The 20,516-nt window shown below is 41.7% G+C and overlaps 1 protein-coding gene across 4 annotated transcripts in view; it reads left to right on the top strand.

The window, feature by feature from the left end:
- IARS1 (isoleucyl-tRNA synthetase 1) overlaps positions 1-20,516 on the top strand; it is an 81,332-nt gene that overhangs the window by 26,661 nt on the left and 34,155 nt on the right. For all 4 annotated transcript variants that reach the window (XM_081237995.1, XM_081237993.1, XM_081237992.1 and 1 more), the window contains exons 8-20: positions 328-415; positions 679-739; positions 3,604-3,699; positions 6,664-6,786; positions 7,309-7,400; positions 8,334-8,432; positions 10,808-10,934; positions 12,199-12,272; positions 12,652-12,846; positions 15,004-15,090; positions 16,780-16,863; positions 18,451-18,595; positions 20,192-20,312. In XM_081237995.1, the coding sequence (XP_081094121.1) occupies positions 328-415; positions 679-739; positions 3,604-3,699; positions 6,664-6,786; positions 7,309-7,400; positions 8,334-8,432; positions 10,808-10,934; positions 12,199-12,272; positions 12,652-12,846; positions 15,004-15,090; positions 16,780-16,863; positions 18,451-18,595; positions 20,192-20,312 (1,392 nt within the window). The remainder of the gene's footprint in view (positions 1-327; positions 416-678; positions 740-3,603; positions 3,700-6,663; positions 6,787-7,308; positions 7,401-8,333; positions 8,433-10,807; positions 10,935-12,198; positions 12,273-12,651; positions 12,847-15,003; positions 15,091-16,779; positions 16,864-18,450; positions 18,596-20,191; positions 20,313-20,516) is intronic.

Here is a 20,516-nt window from a genome sequence, read left to right as displayed (position 1 = left end):
TCTTGGTTTGCTAATGTTACGGATTTTAAACACTCATCTATATTACTTTTGGTAGGAGAAAATAAAGATTAATTTACTTAAAATGGATAGAGGTGCAGTTCACAACAACCGAGGAGCTGCCTTACCAGCATTTGATGTTTTTGCCTTTCTCTTATTTGGAAAGCGCGTGTGCCCTAGCGTTCTTTGTGGTGTTCCTCTGTCAGTGCTGAGCACATTGGATGCAGGTGATACAGGAGCCCCTGGAGGGAAAAATATGCAGATGCGTGTCTTTAGCGTAAGCCAAAGCCTGAATATCACTGAAGTCCACTTTTTCCCTTGCTCTCATAGATGCTGTCAGAGGAACATTATACGTTTTAATGGAAGCCAGATTATCAGCCCTCTATCAATTGGAGAGTGACTATGAAATCCTTGAAAGGTGAATATGCAAATCGTTGCTTTGTATGTGTGTGTGCACGTGCATGTGTGTGTCTTTAGCTTTAAAAAGTGAGATACTTTATTGCCCCGGAGCTATATTATTCAAGCTTCGTTTTAAGTACTAACACCAAGTACATTCAGGTCACACGTTCCAGCACTCATGATTTAGGACCAAGGAAAGCAGGAGGGAATGGTAGCTTGATGTGGTTGCAGCCTCATTTCTTTGAATATTTAATTGTGAGTTTGCCTTTTTCTTTTTTCTAGATTTCCTGGTGCCTATCTCAAAGGCAAGAAATACAGACCCCTGTTTGGCTATTTTATAAAGGTGAGCTTAGAGACTTCTACCACAGGAGCTCTCCACAACCCATGTATTTGATGACTGGAGTGGTATTTATATTGTCTTATTGTTATACCGTTCATACAAGTGTGCCTAAATCCAGAAATCTCTTTGAATATTCCAAAACTTAAATTCTGTTTGTATTGCCTTCTTGCTTTAATAATTAAAGTCCTATAGGAATTTTTAAATACTTTTCTCAAATTACATAAGGAATCCGTTACATTGATAAGATTTAATGCGTGTATATTTGTACTGTTTATAGTCTACACATCACCCAGGAAAGTCGTTGAGGTGTTTTTTGTTTTTTTGAGTTTTGTTTTTACAAACTTAAGATAGTGCTCAGATGGTGCTTTCACAAAACTGTGTGTGTGAAAGTAAACAGAGTTCATTTCCAGGAACTGATGAGGTGGGTGCTTTAAGCTCAGACATTTAGTAACTTAGTTCTTATAAGAGTCACAAAGCTATTTTATGTGGTTTTCCATTTTCTGGCAACAGAATCCAAGCTGTAGCTGTAAACCCCACCACCAGCAACAAAAGAATAAAGTCAGCAGGAATTTCCTGTTGCTTCTTATTTATAGGTCTTGGAGTGAAATAATGAGCAACGCTCTCAGACCTGGTTTTACACATTATGTGGAAATTATATTCAATTGGATGTAGCATTAGCCAGCAAAACCTTACACCATAGCCCATGATAAAATATTTGCTTACCTCTGTTCTGATTCAGTGTAGGGACAGAGTTTGGCTAATGCAGGTGATCTCTGCCATTTGGGCTCTGTCCACAGCATCACATCTGCCTCTACATTTTTGTGCACCTGAGTGTCTTCCCGTGTTTCTCATCTCCTAACTAATGGCATTCCTCCTCATTCCATGTTGCTGCTGATGGATTTCCAAACACTTTACCTGGTCTGGTCCCTCCCTGTGAGCCTGCAGTCATTTGCCAGCACATTCCTCAATGGGTATTCTCCAGTTGACACAAGGCAGTCCTACTCCCTAACCACATTCCCTAACGTTGATTTAAATATATCCTTTGCTTCCATCACACTGGCCCTTTCTTCTCCTCCCTCCCTGCCTTTGTTTTTATTGTCATCCTCCTCTTTTTAAAAAACCCTCACCTTTCTTTAATTAACGTCATATCAGCTTGACACTCTTCAAGCCTAAACTCAGGTGCCATCTGAAAAAAAAGCAAGTTTTGAAATGCTTCTTTGGTTTCTCCCTCTGAAAAATATCATTCCCGCATTCTTCTCTTCTGTATCATAACATGTTTTGTTTTATCTTGTATTTGTTTTTATTTGTCTTAAAACCTCTTACACTAGATCCCTTTGAGAATCTAAGGACAGTTCACCCCTCTCAGAAAATGCACATGGGCACAATAGATAGGAACTTTAGGTTAAATCAGAAGTCTGTCTGGAATATGCACTCAGTTCATACTGATCTAAGTTATTTAAGAACAACAACTATCCATTCAGTTAGCTTCCTGAAATTTCTAGAACGTTTGGTGAGTTTTAGAAAGATGCTGCAAATTCTTTGAAGACAAAAATCATCTGGTGTATACCTAAAATACACATGTTCTGAAATATTAAGTGAGAGCTATGAGAGTGGATGCTGTCTTTGAAGGACAGCGCTATAGCTCTCTGTGTGAATGCTGACACAGTTCAGCCTTGGCAGGGGAAGGATCTAAAACTGGACTTCGAGAGGTAGGAATGCAGCAGGGTTCTTTGTTAGAAACCCTCTACAATTAGAAACAGTGAGAAACTTATGTATTCCCTGTTCTTACATCTGATTCTAAGAACCCACATATTATCTCTCCATGTTTAAACTATTGAAGACACACCTTTTAGCACCTATCATACCACACCAAAAATATTTCCAAGTGACTTGGGTTATAGCAATGAAAACTTCATAGTTATTTTTCAAGTTTAGTTTTAAGTGAATGCCAAAGAATTAAGGAGTTGTGATATAGTTGAACATAAAATTGCGTTTGGAACCAGAAGACCTTCTTTCAGGTCGTTACTAGTTGTATGATTTGGGCAAACCATTTCATCTTTGTTCAGAGTTTGTTCATCTGTGAAATTCATATACAACCAGAATATTTTTAAAACATGAGACTGCTGAATCCTTTTTCACAGGATTATAGGATTAAATGTGAAAATAATTTCTGAAAGTACTTTTTGCAAAGGCAGAGAGGTAAGAAAGCAAAGGGTCAGTTTGGCTGAAACAAAGGGTATGTGAAAAGAAATATTAAGAGATAAAGGTAGAAGAAGTAGGTCTGTAGTGTTATGTGTATGAACCTGACTTTATTGTTGTTACAAAGAAAATCAAACCAAAAACATTTCCCTGCAGTGTTACAGTAGGTGGAGTACCTGTAACTAGAACTTGTAACTCAGCTCCCATCCCGATTCTTCCAAAGTTTGCCTTTTATTACTGAATAACCTGAGCTGGACTGAAAGGAAAAGGAGCAGCAAAGCATATGCAGTGATTGAAAATATACCAGGAAGCGAATCGTTAAGGAAGCACATCGTCTGAGACGTTTTCACGAAAAACTGCATTCTAGGGCAGGGGTGAGGTTGGAAGAACTGATGAAAAAGCACAGTTTTGTGGTGAAGGAAGTTAGAAATTTTTCTCTGCAAGTCTTCAATAATTATTTCCTTTATGAGTGATGACCTGTTATTCATGGAAGCGATGTATTGAATTAGCATGTTTCTTCCCAATCTGAATTATTCTATCTTTTCTATTTCTGAAAATAATTTTGCATGTTAAAAGATTTTTCAGGCTCTTACCAAAAACTGTTATTAAATTAATATTATGGTATGGTATTGTTTTATTCTTTAAACCTGATAACCTTTCTTTTCCAGTGTAAAGAGAATGGTGCTTTTACTGTGCTTGTTGACAACTATGTGAAGGAGGAAGAAGGCACTGGGGTTGTACACCAAGCTCCTTACTTTGGTGCTGTGAGTAGTATATGTCTTGTAAATGCATTTATGAGAAGTAAACGTCAGTGGCCACTGAGTCGTGTGTGTGTTTGTGTGTGGGTGTGTTTGTGAGACAGGGAGAGAGAAGAGAGATGTTTCTCACTGTTTTTCACACTATGGAGTTAATTAACCTCTTTTCAGGCTCACTGCCCCCAGAGATAACCTTATAAAACTTGGATCTGTAATTCCTTTTCACCCTGAGCTGATTTTTGAAAATGGTGTGCTAAATCCTGAGCGTTGCTGGGCATTTAGTCTTTCTAAAAGGCATGCTGTGTTTTCATTCATTCACTATTTACTTGCTATACACTTTGCCATTTATGATATGCAGTTCTGGGAGTTTTGACAAGGGCGTAGAGTCATGCAGTCACCACAACCATCAAAACGCTGAAAGGTTCCATCACCTTTGCTGTGTTCTTGACCAAATAAATACTATATGATCAGAAGGGAGAATTTGACCTCTTTCCTCAAAGCTATGCAGTGTGGTTAATTTTAAGTTTTTCCCAGAGTAGTTTTTCCAAAAATGTAATCCTTTTAATGTAATTTGTATATGAATAAAACAAGAGTATAGGGATTAAGGGCACACATTTAGAACCAGACCTCACCTTAGGTCACAGCTCTGCCACTAACAGGCCATCCCTGGGTAAGTAACTTGGTCTGTCTGGACTTCCTTTTCCTCCTCTGTGACATGGAATGATAGTACCTGCCCGTCGGTAACTACAGGGATTAAATGGAATCATCTATATAGAGCATTTAGCACAGTGCCTGACATTGTAAGAGTGTGTACAGTCACTGCTGGGGGTGTAGCACCCACTGGGGACCTACAAATTCCTCTTGGCTTGATCATTTTGTCAGTGAGAGAGGCAGTGAAGCTAGTCTGTCTCCGATGGTCTTTTTTTCTTCATACTTAATCTCTGCAGGGATTTTTATTATGGAAGTCTTCAAACATACAGAGAAGTAAAGAAAATATAATTTCTTATGTTCACATTATCCAGCTGCTTTAATTATTAATTTGGAATTTCTGTTATATCTGTCTCGTTCCCTGTCCCCTTCCCTAACACCTTTTTTATTTTGGCTGGAGGGTTTTGTAGCAAATCCTCAACATCATATCTTTCATCTGCAAATACTTCTGTATGCATCTCTGACTGATAAGGACTTTTATTTTTAACATAGCCACCATGCCATTATACCCAATAAAATTAACAATTGCTTAATATCACCTACTCCCTGGTCAGTATTCAAATTAGATGGAAAGTAAGCATTCTTGATAATACTGTTTATTGAGTTTTAGGAATTAGTCAAATTTCAGCTATTCATTATAATTTTAGGGTCAACTGGTGTCATTGTTCCACTGTTAATAAATAATGAAAAGGTAACTTCTTGGTGTGTATCTGTCCTGAATGCCAGGCAGGTTAATGTTATAGAAGATCAGATCTTTAAATTTCAGCCTTTAACCCCACTTGGTAGACGTTTTCCAAGAGACCTTCCATGTTGCGGCTTCGCCAGACAATGTGCTATGTGATCTCTCCACAGAGTCTATGCACTTCTACATGACCATGTTGAACATCACCTGTTACTCTGGCTCCATTCAGGAATGCTGCTCTTAGCTAGTCGAATCGAGTAGGGCTGTTTGCTGTATACTAAATGGTTCAAATTGCTGGGCTTTGGGGCTTGTCCTGTCTGTGTTGCTTACTGGTTTTTTTTCAGGGTCTTCCTTCATGGCCAGGCTGTCATTGCCCTTGGCTGTCATGTGCCACATGCACATGTCGCATCACACGAGACGGCCTCTCAGCATAGCGAGAGTTGAACATAGGCCCAGGTGGAACCATACTGGCTTTCCAGTTTATCTTGGAGTCAAACCAGGGTTTGGTTTCACTATTTAGTCCAAGACAATCCCTTTAATTTTAGATTCAAACAGCATAGCACGGAGGTAAAGACCTTGGACTCTGGAGCCAGGCTGTTTGGTTCTGAATGTGAGCATTGCCACTTTGCAGCTGAGTTACTTCTTTGTGCCTCAGCTTCCTCATCCGTAAAATGGAGATACTTGCTGGTTTGTCTGAGGGGAACACATGATGAAAACCTAGTACATCTATCTGCCTTCCTCACAGGATCGTTGTAAAGGTTAAATGAGCTAATGTAATGTAGTCAGATGTTCAGAGCACTGTTTGATATAGCACTTTATGTGTTTGCCCTGATTATTGTTAACATTGCTCAAAATGTATTCCTGAAGCATTGTGGTGTACCCAGCCTGCCTGGGGCCCATGTTACTTATTTGTAAAGTGAATAGTTTGGGGTTTGTTTGTTTGTTTGTTTTATTATTTTTTTAAATTTATTTATTTATGCACGCCACACCACATGGCTTGCGGGATCTTAGTTCGCCGACAAGGGATTGATCCCCGGCCCTGGCAGTGAAAGCGGCAAGTTCTAACCACTGGACCACCAGGGAATTCCCATAAAATGAATAATTTGGATTTAGATCACTGTTGCCATCCTTTCAGGCACTCCTTGACAGGATGCAAATCCATATGCACATCAAGCATTGTGCAGTACTAAACAGTTCATGCCTTACACGTGTATGTTCTTCTGCTTTGTGCATACATGTATGTGTATACATGCTGCTGTTATAAATCAAATTTGATCTTGTTCTAATGTATTCATATGTGTCATCTTTCTTCTTGCTCAGTGGATACTCAGCTATATTAGGGGTTTGTGAAGTAATGGCTGGGAAGACTGATCTAATCCCCTAACCCTGCTATAGGGCTCTGGATTCTCTGAATAATCCTTGAGTTAACTTCAGTTGAGAGGATAATGAAAGTTGGATACATTTATATGTCAGAATACTGAAAAATTCTCCTATAAATCTGTTGCCTCTTATGCTCCTCTCCTGCCACACCCACACTTAACTGTTTTATTCTTCCCTTCTTCTACCTTTCTCCTTTTCCCCAGGATGACTATCGGGTCTGTATGGATTTCAACATCATTCAGAAAGACTCTGTCCCTGTTTGCCCTGTGGATGCTTCAGGCTGTTTCACAGGGGAAGTGGCAGATTTTGCAGGACAGTATGTGAAGGTCTGTATCTCTATGGCTTAGAAAGGTGTCAGTTTCATCGTACTTCTTTCATTAATCAGTTTTTTGTTAAACAGCTTCCATATGTGGGATTTTTTTTTCCCCCAGGCAGTAGATTTTGTTTTGTTTTGTTTGAGCACATAAAGTCAGAAAAAATAGACATATTATCAGCTGCATTCCAAGGGTCTAGTATCTTCAGAGGAAGCATGCTGTAATTTCAAAGGTAGGAATCAGAAAAAGTGGGCTCTGGTTTGTGACTCCGGAAACAGCTTTGTGACCTTGGGGTAATCGTTGCTGATTGAAAACTTCACTACCTTAAGTGGTCTGGAACGTACTTTAAAAGTACTTAAAGTTACACAGTGGCTGAAATGTGGACCAAGTATTTTTATAGCAGATTCGTTATTTGTGCCTTTTATTCATAGTAAAGGTATCAAAATAACAAAGTTTAGTAATATACTTAATTATATTGTATTACTAAGCATTGTAGGATATTTTAATGGCTAGATTTTAAATTTTTTTAAATAGGATGCTGACAAAAATATCATCAGGACCCTAAAGGAACAAGGTCGACTTCTTGTTGCCAGCACTTTCACCCACAGCTACCCTTTCTGCTGGAGGTGAGATGAAATGTAGCTCGAGCTTCAGCTTTGTGGATACATTTGATATGTGTGCCCATTCCATTAATTCATGGTTCCCATCTCATTTGTATCCTTTAGAGTTAGTGTTTGAAAACTTCATTCTTGTTTTAAGGAGAATTTTATGAATTCATATATATAGTTATTTCATTCCTTAGGTGTAAGAAACATAGGCATATACCAATATGTATTGTGTTGGGATCACAGTTCTCTAGGATGAGATATATCTCTAAAATTTTCAAATGGAATTTAGTGAGAAATATAATGTGCAATTTTTTTTTTTTTTTTTTTTGGCTGCATTGGGTCTTTGTTGCTGTGCGTGGGCTCCTCATTGTGGTGGCTTCTCTCGTTACGGAGCACGGGCTCTAGGCATGCAGGCTTCAGTAGTTGTGGTGCGTGGGCTCAGTAGTTGTGGCTCACGGGTTCTAGAGCACAGGCTCAGTAGTTGTGGCGCACGGGCTTAGTTACTCTGCAGCATGTGGGATCTTCCAGGACCAGGGATCGAACCCGTGTCCCCTGCATTGGCAGGCGGATTCTTACCCACTGTGCCATCGGGGAAGTCCCTGTGATGCAAGTTTTAATATAACATCATCCTGTAAAGATATGGGTGAAAATGGAATGTTCAATGGCATCACGTTTTGTTCCCATGTTTCCTCTTTGCTGAGGTTGACATCATTTCTTAGTCAGCTGTCACACAAGCAGAACTATATTTTTTCTTGTTCTCTTATTACCTTTCACCTTCTTGTGAAAGATGGAGGGAGATGACATAGACATTAGTATTTGCAATAGAAATAAATATCAGTAGAAGGCCTAATAGTTGGTGATGGTATCAGTAAGAAACTTAAGGTCAGTCTTACCCTTTGCCCCTGCATACCTCAGTCTGCCCAGCCACGTTCTGCATTTTTGCTTCCGCAGGTCAGACACCCCCCTCATTTACAAAGCAGTGCCTAGCTGGTTCGTTCGGGTGGAGCATATGGTAGACCAGCTGCTGAGGAACAATGACCTATGTTACTGGTGAGCAATAAGATGTGTGTCTTCATAATGTCCTTTGTCATGTGGTTAGTACTGGTTTATACTTCCCTCGAGTTATAGTAATTTTAAAAGCCATCTTTTATTGTATATTGTAATAATAGCTATTTTTCTGTTTATTCAGGAACACAAAATAATTTAAATAATATTATATAACAGAAGAAACAGCCCTCTTATGACAGGACATACAGGGGAACATTTTTCTTTTTTAAACCCAATGGAAATGAGGAGTTGCCATTTATTTGATTTAAAGAATGGAATGACTTTGGAAAACTGGCTGTACTCTCAGAGTCCATTAGCTTTAAATAATAGTCATTTTCAGGATATACATTTATTTTTGGATATACCTACAAAAGCCATTTACACTTACTACTTTTGACCCTTGTTGAGTTCCTAAAATCTGGCAATGTCTTGCGTACACTGGTTTCATGGATAAACACTTCAGGGACAGAAGCCTTTCTCTCCTCAGCTAATATCTAAACTGCAGAGAGGTGTTACAGTAGTTCCTCCATTTTTCCACAGGGGGTGTGTTCCAAGACCCCCAGTGGATGCCTGAAAACGCACATAGTACCAAACCCTGTACTGTATATACTGTGTTTTTCCTATACCTGCATACCTGTGATGAAGTTTAATTTATAAATTAAGCACGGTAAGAGAATATCCAAATTGCCAGCATCATTGCTTTTGCCCTTTGGGGCCAATTTTTAAGTAAAAATAAGGGTTATTTCAACACAGGCACTGAGATAATCAACAGCTGATGTGGTAGCCAAGATGGCTGCTAAGTAACTAATGGGCGGGTAACATATACAGCCTGGATACGCTAGACAAAGGGATAGTTCAGTTCCCAGGCAGGACGGAGTGCAAGGGCTCAACACTTCATCATGCCACCCAGAACAGCATGCAGTTTAAAACTTACGAACTTTTTACTCCTGGAATTTTCCTTTTAATGTTTTTGGACCACAGTTGACTGTGGGTAACTGAAACCATGTAAAATGAAACCACAGATAAGGGGGGACTACTGTACTTCAACCTGTAGGTGCAAAAATGATACAAAACTAAATCTGTGTATTCCAGAAGAATGTTTTTCCCTGAGAGTTTTGAGGGTAATCACTATTTCTTATTTTCCCCAAGAATCCAACTTGACTTTAAGTTGTGTTCTCTGGGGAAGTAAGAAATAGTGCATTTGATTTTGGAAGAATGGGGAGAATCTCAGGGCAGTCGGAAAACTATAGCTTTCTATATTTCTTAGCAAAGTGAATTTCTCAAGAGCAAAATGTTTTTTTCATTTTTATACCTAAGAAGCTCTTTAGTTTCCTAGTGGAGCACTGAGTATAGAATATTCGCATGGCTGCCTCATTGGGGGTGGTGGTGAGAGGTGTGCAGGCCTATAAACTGACCTAGGATGGTAACTGCAGCACCTGAGAGGACGGAATGTTTTGGAGCCTAGGTGTGCCCTAACTCAGCCTTGAGCTTGGCAGCGTCTCCTACAAAGCTGAACCTTAAAGAATAAGGAGTCATTTACCAGTCAGAAGCTATAAGAGCCTTGGGTAGGGGGGTGGCTGAGGGAAGGAGGGTGGTGGGGTGAACGTTACCGAAGTGGAGGAATGTCATGGACAGAGGCAGTGAGGTAAGAAGCTGCATTCTAAGGAACTTGCCTTATTGCTAGAGCCTAAAGTGCAGTGGCAGGTGAGCCTGGAGAGGCAGCTTCTCACCAGCTACACATAACCCCGCCTATTCAGACTCTTACTTTGTAGGTAAGAGCCCTTGCTAATGAGTTTCAGTAAAAGCGCTATTGTATGGATGACCTGAAGACTAGATCTAAGTAAGATCAGGCTAGCTGTCGTCATGGTGATTGGTTAAAGGATTGTGGCAGTCCTGCAGTTGGAGAGCAGGACAGGAAAGCTTGTGTGCTGTGGGGTTTCATATTACAGAGCATCTTCCTGGGATGGATTCATAGCAGAAACAGTCTCTGTGGGTCTTCTGGTGCTGTCCATTTGGAAGACATTCTCCTAGGAGTGAGCTCAGCATTTCCAGAATGTTAGGTTCACAAAGGCTTATGCAGATCTAATTTACAAACTTACTTACTAATGTTTTTGGGTTTTTGGTTTTTTTTTTTTTTTCTGCAATACGCGGGCTTCTCACTGTTGTGGCCTCTCCCGCTGCAGAGCACAGGCTCCAGACGCGCAGGCCCAGCAGCCATGGCTCACGGGCCCAGCCGCTCCGCGGCATGTGGCATCTTCCTGGACCGGGGCACGAACCTGTGTCCCCTGCATCGGCAGGTGGACTCCCAACCACTGCGCCACCAGGGAAGCCCTTACTAATGTTTTTATGTGATTGGTTATCTGATCTGTTTATTGCAGGGTCCCAGAGTTTGTGCGAGAAAAGCGATTTGGAAATTGGCTGAAAGATGCACGTGACTGGGCCATTTCCAGAAACAGATACTGGGGCACTCCTGTCCCACTGTGGGTCAGCGATGACTTCGAGGAGGTGAGGCAGGGCCGTGTCTACTTGTGTTGATTTTTGCTAAAGCGCTTCATTCATGCATCTCAGTATGGGGTAAAAGCATATGGTTTCTTTTTTTCTTTGCCCCTTTCTTACTGCATCAGTTTTTTTTGCTTTGTTCCTTCCTAGAATCATGACATAAATAAGAATATGTTTTTAAGATTTTCATTTATTTTTACTTTAATTAAATATAGTTCTAAATTTCCCTCTGTGTAAAAGTGAAAAATATAATTTGTATTTTTCTTGGGAAACTCCTCACATTGTTTACCTTGTGTTGCTCAGAACTCTTTTTCTCCTTTTGAGTTTCTGATGAACAGAACAGAGACTCCACCCGCTGCACTAAGTCACAGCGTATTAAAACGGCCTTATAGTGATAAAAAAGGATGACTTAAAAAACTTACCAAAGCATTGCAGACCTTTAATTTAAAATCAAATTTGTGTGTGTGTGTGTGTGTGTGTGTCTCTGAATAAATACATACATAGGTATATAGATGTATTCCCTCTGTCTAATGCTGACAGCATTAGAACAGTCATGAGCAGCAGCAGCAGCCCAGGGACCTCAGTAAATCTCCAGTAGGGACCTGAAAGGCAACAGTGAAGTAGCTGAATCAGAGGACTTTTCAGGACTGAGCAGGAAGGGCAGAGAAAGAGGCTGTGGGTATTCATTAGGTAGTAGATGACCTCTGGGTGTGAACCCACAGCAGCTCCTGCTGGTGCAGCCCGGCTACACGGCCCCTGTTAGATGACTCACCCTGTTCTGAATGCCCCTGCTGGGCCCAGATCCCAGCCTCCTTACATGAGTATAATCCTAATGTCTTGCAATCTGACTATTTGGTCCAGTTCATGCACAATAAATTAGTTCCAGCTTTGACTTGAGAAGATTACAGATTAAAGAGTCAAGTTCAAGTGCCGGGAACAAACTAAGATGCCTTAGAGGAACAGTCTAGGCATTTCACTTATGCTAGTTATTTTTGGCAGAGATTTGGACACAGTAGACCCTCAAGAAATACTCGTTGAGATGATGGCTGTGAAATTCTCTCCTTGTAGGGAATCCCTCTGATATAGGGGTAGATAGCAAAGAAGTGAAGTCTGCTCACCAATTCAGACAGTGACCTATAGTCTTTCATGAGGTAAGCCACCTTGATGATAACTCATGAAGATCAAAGGTTTCTAAACCTAAACATGAATGTCACATAAATTAACTCTGTTTGATCTTTGGCTCTGAGGCCTTTTAACTTTGTTTTGACAGGTGGTGTGTGTTGGGTCAATGGCAGAACTGGAAGAACTGTCAGGAGCAAAGATCTCAGATCTCCACAGAGAGAGGTCAGTTTCTGAATGTTTGATTCACTTCAGTTCAGTATCAGGCTAGGTAGCCTGTCTAGACATGGTCTCTGTATCGGATCACAGAGCTACATGTAGAAATCAAACACTAGTTTGCTGAATTACTTCGTTGTTGATGATTCATGTCATATTGAGGAAAGGTGGCCTCTTGGCCTTGAGTTAGATGTCAGGAGACTTTGGTATATAACCTTCCAGACGGAGCCCTGATGGTGCTCTCTGAAAGCCTGTGATAACTGCCGATATTTCTGTTTGCAGATGCATATGAAAGAGCTGTGAGGGCATTGTGTTTCCTCTTGGCAATTAAACTGTAATTTCTGTTTTGCTTAAAATTAATAGAAGTGGCTACTTCTTTGTTTACTAGCATTGACCATCTGACCATTCCTTCACGCTGTGGGAAGGGATTGTTGCATCGCATCTCTGAAGTGTTTGACTGTTGGTTCGAGAGTGGCAGCATGCCCTATGCTCAAATTCATTATCCATTTGAAAACAAGAGGGAGTTTGAGGATGCATTTCCTGCAGATTTCATTGGTGAAGGCATTGACCAAACCAGAGGATGGTATGTTTCTTGTTCTTTAAAGCGTTTTTATTTATTTATTTATCTATCTATCTATCTATTTATTTATTTATGGCTGCGTTGGGTCTTTGTTGCTGCGCATGGTCTTTCTCTAGTTGCAGCGAGCGGGGACTATTTGTTGCGGTGTGCGGGCTTCTCATTGCGAGGGCTTCTCTTGTTGCAGAGCATGGGCTCTGGGCACGCGGGCTTCAGTAGTTGTGACGCACGGGCTTAGTTGCTCCGCAGCATGTGAGATCTTCCTGGGGCCAGGGATCGAACCTGTGTCCCCCGCATCGGCAGGCGGATTCTTAACCACTGTGCCACCAGGGAAGTCCCTCTTTAAAGTGTTTTATTGATTTGATTTAACAGGTATTTTACTGAGCATTTAGCATTTATCAGCTGGGTGCTGGGGAGATCTTGTCAAACAAGACAGGCTTGGGCTTCCCTGGTGGCGCAGTGGTTGAGAGTCCGCCTGCCGATGCAGGGGACACGGGTTTGTGCCCCGGCCCGGGAAGATCCCACATGCCGCGGAGCGACTAGGCCCGTGAGCCATGGCCGCTGAGCCTGCGCGTCCGGAGCCTGTGCTCCGCAGGGAGTGGCCACAACAGTGAGAGGCCCGCGTACCGCAAAAAAAAAAAAAAAACAGACAGGCTCTGCTCCTGCCCTCTGCCCCTCACCACTAAATATACCATAAAAGTGTCTTTTGAGCAGGAACCTCACACTATATTAGGGCTGTAGGTTTAGAGTTTGAATTGTTTGTTTCACATTTTGGAATACAGAGATTTTGGTGTATGGAAAGGTTAAGTGATACAAAACAATGTGTCCTTAGTTTGTTTACTTCAAATCATTTACACAAGTGTTTAGTGGGTATTTACATACAAGATACTGGAGTGGGTGCTACAAATTGGAGGGTTGGTTGAAAATGTACTAAGATGTTAAGGCTAGCCTCATAACATTCTAAAAAATCCAGGTTTAAAATTTTTAAAAAAGAAAAAAGAAACATGGTGGGGAGGACTTTGGCATTGGTTTTATCTGATGCCTTATCTAAAGCAGTACTCTGATCCTCTTAATTAGAAAAAGATGAATTACCTTCTCTTCATGCACGAGCTTGGCTGACCCAGGTTCTAATTATACTTTCATTAGTAATGTTTCTGCAGGAGTGTTTAAAGAATGTTGGTATCATTTTCTGTCTTTACAACTTGTAGTCATCACAAACTGGTGGAATTCCAGCCTTAATGTTCTTAATGTTTTCAGCTTCCAATCCATTTTTCTATAGAAGCAGCTACCATGTACAAACTCCTGTTCTTAGGGAGGGCCAGATGACTCACCAATAAGTTGTTTCTCTGAGGAGTTGCCATGTCTGGCAACTGTTAAAAGCCCTCACGTGGGTCCCCATGTGCACATTGCCTCCCTCGCCTTCTGTCAGGTATGGGCTGCCTCTCATAGGAACCAGGGTCCTCCTGACCTGTCTGATTTCCGTCCTCATTAGTTGTGTCTGGTGATGTTCTTGGGATGCAAGATCAGGTCGGAGATGACACAAGTGCATTACTTACTGGGACAGCTTACATGGATATGATAGAGTTCTTTTAGGGAACAGTCTAGCTGGCATATAAACATGCATGATATCTGATAGAATAAAAACATTTCCTATGTTCATATAGACTAGCTTTTAACTTTTGGATGAGAGTGCTTATTTCATCTTTTGTCATCAGACTGTCCCATATGACCTTGTGCTAAAGGCAACACATCTCTGGATTTCCAGCCTGGCATTTCGGGGAGGTCCTGAGAGGCCACCCAGTGCTGCCCTGCTCTGCCTTGTGGCTGTCCAACTAGCTCCCCAAGGAAGGTGATAGTACTGTCCCCAGCAGGGGGTCAGTACCTCACTCCAGGGCTTTATTTGCTTTAAATAAAGTTCATTTTATTTTTTCTAGTGAGAAGCTCTAATATGACTGGTCTGCAGTGGGCCCTGTGCCTAATTTTTCAGCACTCCCCAGATGATTCTGATGTATCCAGGATCAAGAACCATTGCTTTGTGATTATCAAGAAGTGTAACTTACCTAAAATAGAAATTCAGTCCAATAAGTAAACATAGTTTTTTTTCCTATGCTTGAATTCCTTTTCTTATTTTATTGAACTCTTTGTCTGTGGGTTTTCTTCCAGGTTTTACACCCTGTTGGTGCTGGCCACAGCTCTCTTTGGACGGCCGCCATTCAAAAATGTGATTGTGAATGGGCTCGTCCTGGCAAGGCAGGTGCACTCCTTTGTGTAATAATGAGTTGCAGTTCCTGATCTCCTTTATTCTTTCAGCGTGTTCTGGTTGGATCTAACGATTCTTTGGGAATAGAGAAATTCAGGAATGCCCCAGCTCTGTTCCTATTCTCTTCCTTCCTTCTGCCTTTATACTTCTTCCTGCTCTCCCTTTTCCTCCAACTCCTGTCTTGTGCTCTTCTCAACCTGTATCATTCTGTCTCTTTGTATTCCTCTGTCTTAGGAGAAGGACTGCATTAAGAGCTAAGCCTAATGGAGGAGGACAGAGGCGAGGACATGTGTCCCATGATACTACTAGTGATAAAATAACGTTTGTCATTTAGAATTTTATAAAGTACTTTTGCTTATAGCTCTTATTAAATCTGTACACTGGTCCTTTAATATAAATTTTTGTTGTCCTGTTTTTAATATATGAGGAAGCTATTGGTTCTAGAGGCTTATTATAGAGGAGTCTTATTTTTTCCTTCTACTGCCTCTAGTCATTAAAAGTAAAAACAAATAAAAAGAAGAAAATAAAATTTTTATACCTAGATACCTTGCTTCATGGGCTGTTCAAGGTGGGGGATGACACCTGGCACTGTACCAGCCTCTGTTTTGAGCATTTACACATCTTCACTCATTTATCCCCAGAACTATTTGAAATGGGTCCTTTCATTGTCCATTTTGACATTTGAGGAATTTGAAGTGCAGAAAAATTAAGGTCATACAAGCAAAAGAGTGTGAAATTCTAGTTCTATATCCAGGCAGTCTGGCTCTATAGTCTGTACTTTTTTTTTTTAATTGAAAATCTTACTGAATTATAGTTGTAAAAATTAATAGAGACCCCTCGTGTGCTTTGCCTGGTTCCCCCAATGGTCACGTTTTTGAAACTGTAGCACATTGTCACAATCAGGATGTTGATTGAATCCACCAGTCTTACTTAGATTTCCCCAGTTTTACTCATTTGCTATTGCATGCAATATTATCTCATATATGGGTTCCTGTATCCACCAGCAGAGTCAAGATACTTGGCCTGTTTCAACATCACAGGATGCCTCTGTTGCCCTTTTATAACCATACCCACCCCACCCCTTCACACCCCTCCCACCTCAGCCTTCAATCCTAATCCCCATCCCCTGGCAACCACTAATCTATTCCCCATCTCTGTAATTTTGTCATTTCAAGTATGTTATATAAATGGATTCATATCATATATAACCTTTTGTGATTGGCTTTTTTTGCTTACTGTAATTCCCTGGAGATACCTCAGGTGGTTTTATGGATCCATAGTTCTCTCTCATTGCTGAGCAGTGTTCCATGGTGACCCACAGCTTGACCTTTCACCTGCTGAAAGACATTGAGGTTGTTCCCAGTGTTTGCTGACTATGAATAAAGCTGTGAACTTTCTAAGGTTTTGTGTGAATATAAGTTTTCGTTTCTCTGGGATAAATGCCAAGGCTGTGTGTTTTTCACTGTTACACTCTGGCATCTTCTGCTGCCATTTATCCCGAAACTTCTCCATTGACTCGCTACAATATTCAAAAAGAAGCTTAAACAACCTATTGTTGTGCCTTAGTAGTAGCTTGTGTCCCATTTGCACTTATGTATTCCAATTTGTAGATAATCTGTAACCATATATAAACTGTGATGTTGACTTATTTAATTGGTGTTTCCCTTCTGTTTTTCAAGTGATGGCCAAAAAATGAGCAAACGCAAAAAGAATTATCCAGATCCACTTTCAGTCATTCATAAATATGGTGCTGATGCCCTCAGGTACAAACCAGTGCTCTGCCTTGTGTGTATTTGTCATTTCTTATTAAGCATCTTACATTCTGTTAATCATGTTTTCAGTGATATTAATCATTCTATTAATTTGGTTTATAATTAGCTTTTTAAAAAAAATGCACATCTGTTACATGGAGAATTACATTGGTATGGTGTTGAGTTTAAACCCGCAAGGTGGTTTTCTAAATAGTAAAGATGTTTCTATATCTATAGGTCTTTTGGAAGAGGAGGCTCTGTGTTGAATTTTATTAAGCAGCACAAGTACTCCCAGGCTATTTGCTGGTGCCTTTGCCTCATTCCTTCTGTAGGTTCCCTGTCTTATTGATATTAGAATTCTCTTATATCATTTATTTCAATTTTACACTTACTCCTCAAATAGCCATATGAGGTACAATTTATACTAGAGCAAATAAAAATACTGAAAAGGGGCTTCCCCTGGTGGCGCAGTGGTTGAGAGTCCGCCTGCCGATGCAGGGGACACGGGTTCGTGCCCCGGTCCGGGAAAATCCCATATGCCACGGAGCGGCTGGGCCCGTGAGCCATGGCCGCTGAGCCTGCGCATCCGGAGCCTGTGCTCCGCAACGGGAGAGGCCACAACAGTGAGAGGCCCACATACCGCAAAAAAAAAAATACTGAAAAGTTTTTAGAGAAATGTGAGATACTGCTTGAAATAGTCACAGTCATAAACGTTGAGTGCTCAGGTTAAAAGGCACCAAAGAGGGCTTCCCTGGTGGCGCAGTGGTTGAGAGTCCGCCTGCCGATGCAGAGGACACGAACTCTTGCCCCGGTCCGGGAAGATCCCACATGCTGCGGAGCGGCTGGGCCCGTGAGCCATGGCCGCTGACCCTGCACGTCCGGAGCCTGTGCTCCGCAACGGGAGAGGCCACAACAGCGAGAGGCCCGCGTACCGCAAAAAAAATAATAAAAAAATAAAAAAATAAAAATAAAAGGCACCAAAGAGATCTTATTCAGCATCCTCCTGTTACAAACACAGAGACCCACACCCACGGGCTGTGGACAAGCACGTTCACAGTTGCCATGTTGCCCAGGAGCAGTTAGTGGGGTGTCCTGCAACCCCCAGTTATCTGTTAGACTCACTTTGGCATAGCCGACAACTTGGGCCTCTTAATTCTTTGTGTTCAAGGCTGTCCTGTAGGATGTTTAACAACATCCCTGGTCTCTGCCCCCTGAGTCCCTCTGTGCTGGTAGAGCACATGTGGCTGTTGCTTGTGAATCCCTGATGCCTGCACATATGTCCTGGAAGGAGGGCCTGGCTTCTTCCTCTTAGTGTTGCCATACTGCCTGAGGCCTGTGCTGGGACCAGCCCAGGGCATGCTTCTAGGTTAGTTCAGTGCCATATTTTGGTGTGGCACTTTTGGTCTCCCCTTTATCATTTGCTAGGTCTCTTACACAAAATAAGAATTTTGTCGGTTTTAAATTGACTGTTAGAAGCGTATTTATAATTCCCCACTTTTGTAGAAAAAGGGCTGATTTGGGTATTGCCCTGTCAGCATGTCAGTAATATTTGGTTTACTGTGTACATCCCTTTTCCATGTAATTTTTCTCCTCTTCCAGATTATACCTGATTAACTCCCCTGTGGTGAGAGCAGAAAACCTCCGCTTTAAGGAGGAGGGTGTTCGAGATGTCCTGAAGGATGTGCTGCTACCTTGGTACAATGCCTATCGCTTCTTCATCCAGAACGTCCTGAGGCTACAGAAGGTGTGGGTTGCAGTGCTGTGGGGTAGGGTCTGCCCCACGGAGCTGGGTTGAGCTGGGTTTGCGAAAGATGGTCAGGGGTCAGCTGTGAAGCAGAGCTCCATGGGAGACAGGAGCTAACAGGCCTCGTGGCTGGGGGCTCAGAGCCACTGGGGAGGCCATAGATGAAAGTGTGACAGGTGTCTGGGGTCCATGCTGGGCCAAGAGCACAGGACCGGAACTTCACCATTTGGATAGATGCTCACCTCTGCAAGACACAGAAGCCTCACCTGTTGAAGAAGAGTTGCATTGGATATTCATTTAGCCAGCCAAATTGGTACTGGGGACTTAGTGATGGGGGAGCCGGTAAAGAGTCAGCTACTGTCAGAGTGAGTGCCTAGTAAAGGCTGCTACAGGTGGGTGGTCAGGGAAGGCCACCTGATGAGTGCATTTGAGCTGAGACTCTGAAAGTGAGAGAAGTTCTCATTGGGTTGCTGGGATGAAAAATAGTGGTTCTGATATATAAGAAAGTGCCTCAGAGCAGTTACCTGCTGGCCTGGGAGGCATCCCCTGAGAAGCCCCTTCCCTTGCCAGCAGGCTTCATTGCACATGTGCCTGTGCATGCTTCCTAGACTCCGTTGGGGTCAGGGCTCAGGTACCACTCATCTTTTTATCTCCAACACCTTAAAAGTAGAATTCCTTAGTAAACTACTTCTGACTAAACATGTGATATTATTCCTTCCTGAGAAACTGGTTGGAGAGCTGAGCTTTAAGCATCGCATTCCAGCAGGCTGGCCACTCACTTTTTGCTGCCTCTGGCTCATCTCAGTCTGCTAATGAACCCTCCCAAGAAGAAGAAGGTCTTTGGGAACAACACCCCTAGTGTTCCTATCTTTTGGATCCCACCACCTCTCAGGCCAGCAGTGCTAAAGTGGGTCGACTTTGCAGGCCTCTGCTGGTGTGGGATTCAGGAACACAGGCTGGGTCAAACCACTCATAGTTGGGGCTCATCTGGGCATGGCAGAAAGATGCAGGCTCCAGCATCAGAGCAAGAGTCAGCATGGTCACTGCCTTGCCATCCTGATGGTGATGCTGTTGAATAGGGACAGGTAAAGTAGGCCTTCAGGGTTGAGGAGGATTTGCAAAGGAAAAAGCAGGGGTGTAAGAGAGCATCCTGGGTAAAATAAGTAACTTAAGCAAAGACATTAATTCCTAGTACTCATTTTCAACTTACAGACAGTTGTCCAGTCCTAGCCAGTTTTGCTGTCCCTCCTTCCTCAGATTTAAAGTAACTAAACCGCCTACTTAACAAAAAGATGTTGGAATATTTCTTAATTCGTAGTTACTCTTTGGTGCATAGGAATCATTTTTTCCTAAATTCTCTTTAGTTCACTCAAAAATGTAATTCATTAATTGAGGACTTAATGTTCCAAGTTTAGAGCTTACTTGGAAAATATTGCTAAGAATCAGAAATTTAGATTGCCAACAGGGTCTGGGTTTTTGTGGTGTTTTTTTAATTTGTTTGGGTACTTCTTTCAGTGTAAATAATTTAAAAAATTCATTTCTCTACAGTAGTTTCCCCCAGGCATGCAGAATGTTTCAATAATTGTCCCTTCCTAGGAGGAAGAAATGGAATTCCTTTACAACGAGAACATGGTTAAAGAAAGTACCAACATCACAGACCGGTGGGTCCTGTCCTTTATGCAGTCGCTCGTTGGGTTCTTCGAGACTGAAATGGCAGGTGTGTCTCTCTTGGGCCTTCTCCCAGGAATAAGGAGTCTTCTCTTTATAATTGTCCTTTTGATATTTAACTGTTTTTCTTTATAAACATAGAGGACATTTTTTTTTTGAAGTATAGTTGATTTACAATGTTGCGTTAGTTTTTGGTGTACAGCACAGTGATTCAGAAAGATAAATGTGTATATATTTTTTTTCATATTCTTTT

This window comes from Mesoplodon bidens, assembly GCF_964165515.1.
Source record: "Mesoplodon bidens genome assembly, chromosome: 6".
NCBI lineage: Eukaryota > Metazoa > Chordata > Mammalia > Artiodactyla > Ziphiidae > Mesoplodon > Mesoplodon bidens.
This window is presented reverse-complemented; position numbering and strand designations above follow the sequence as displayed.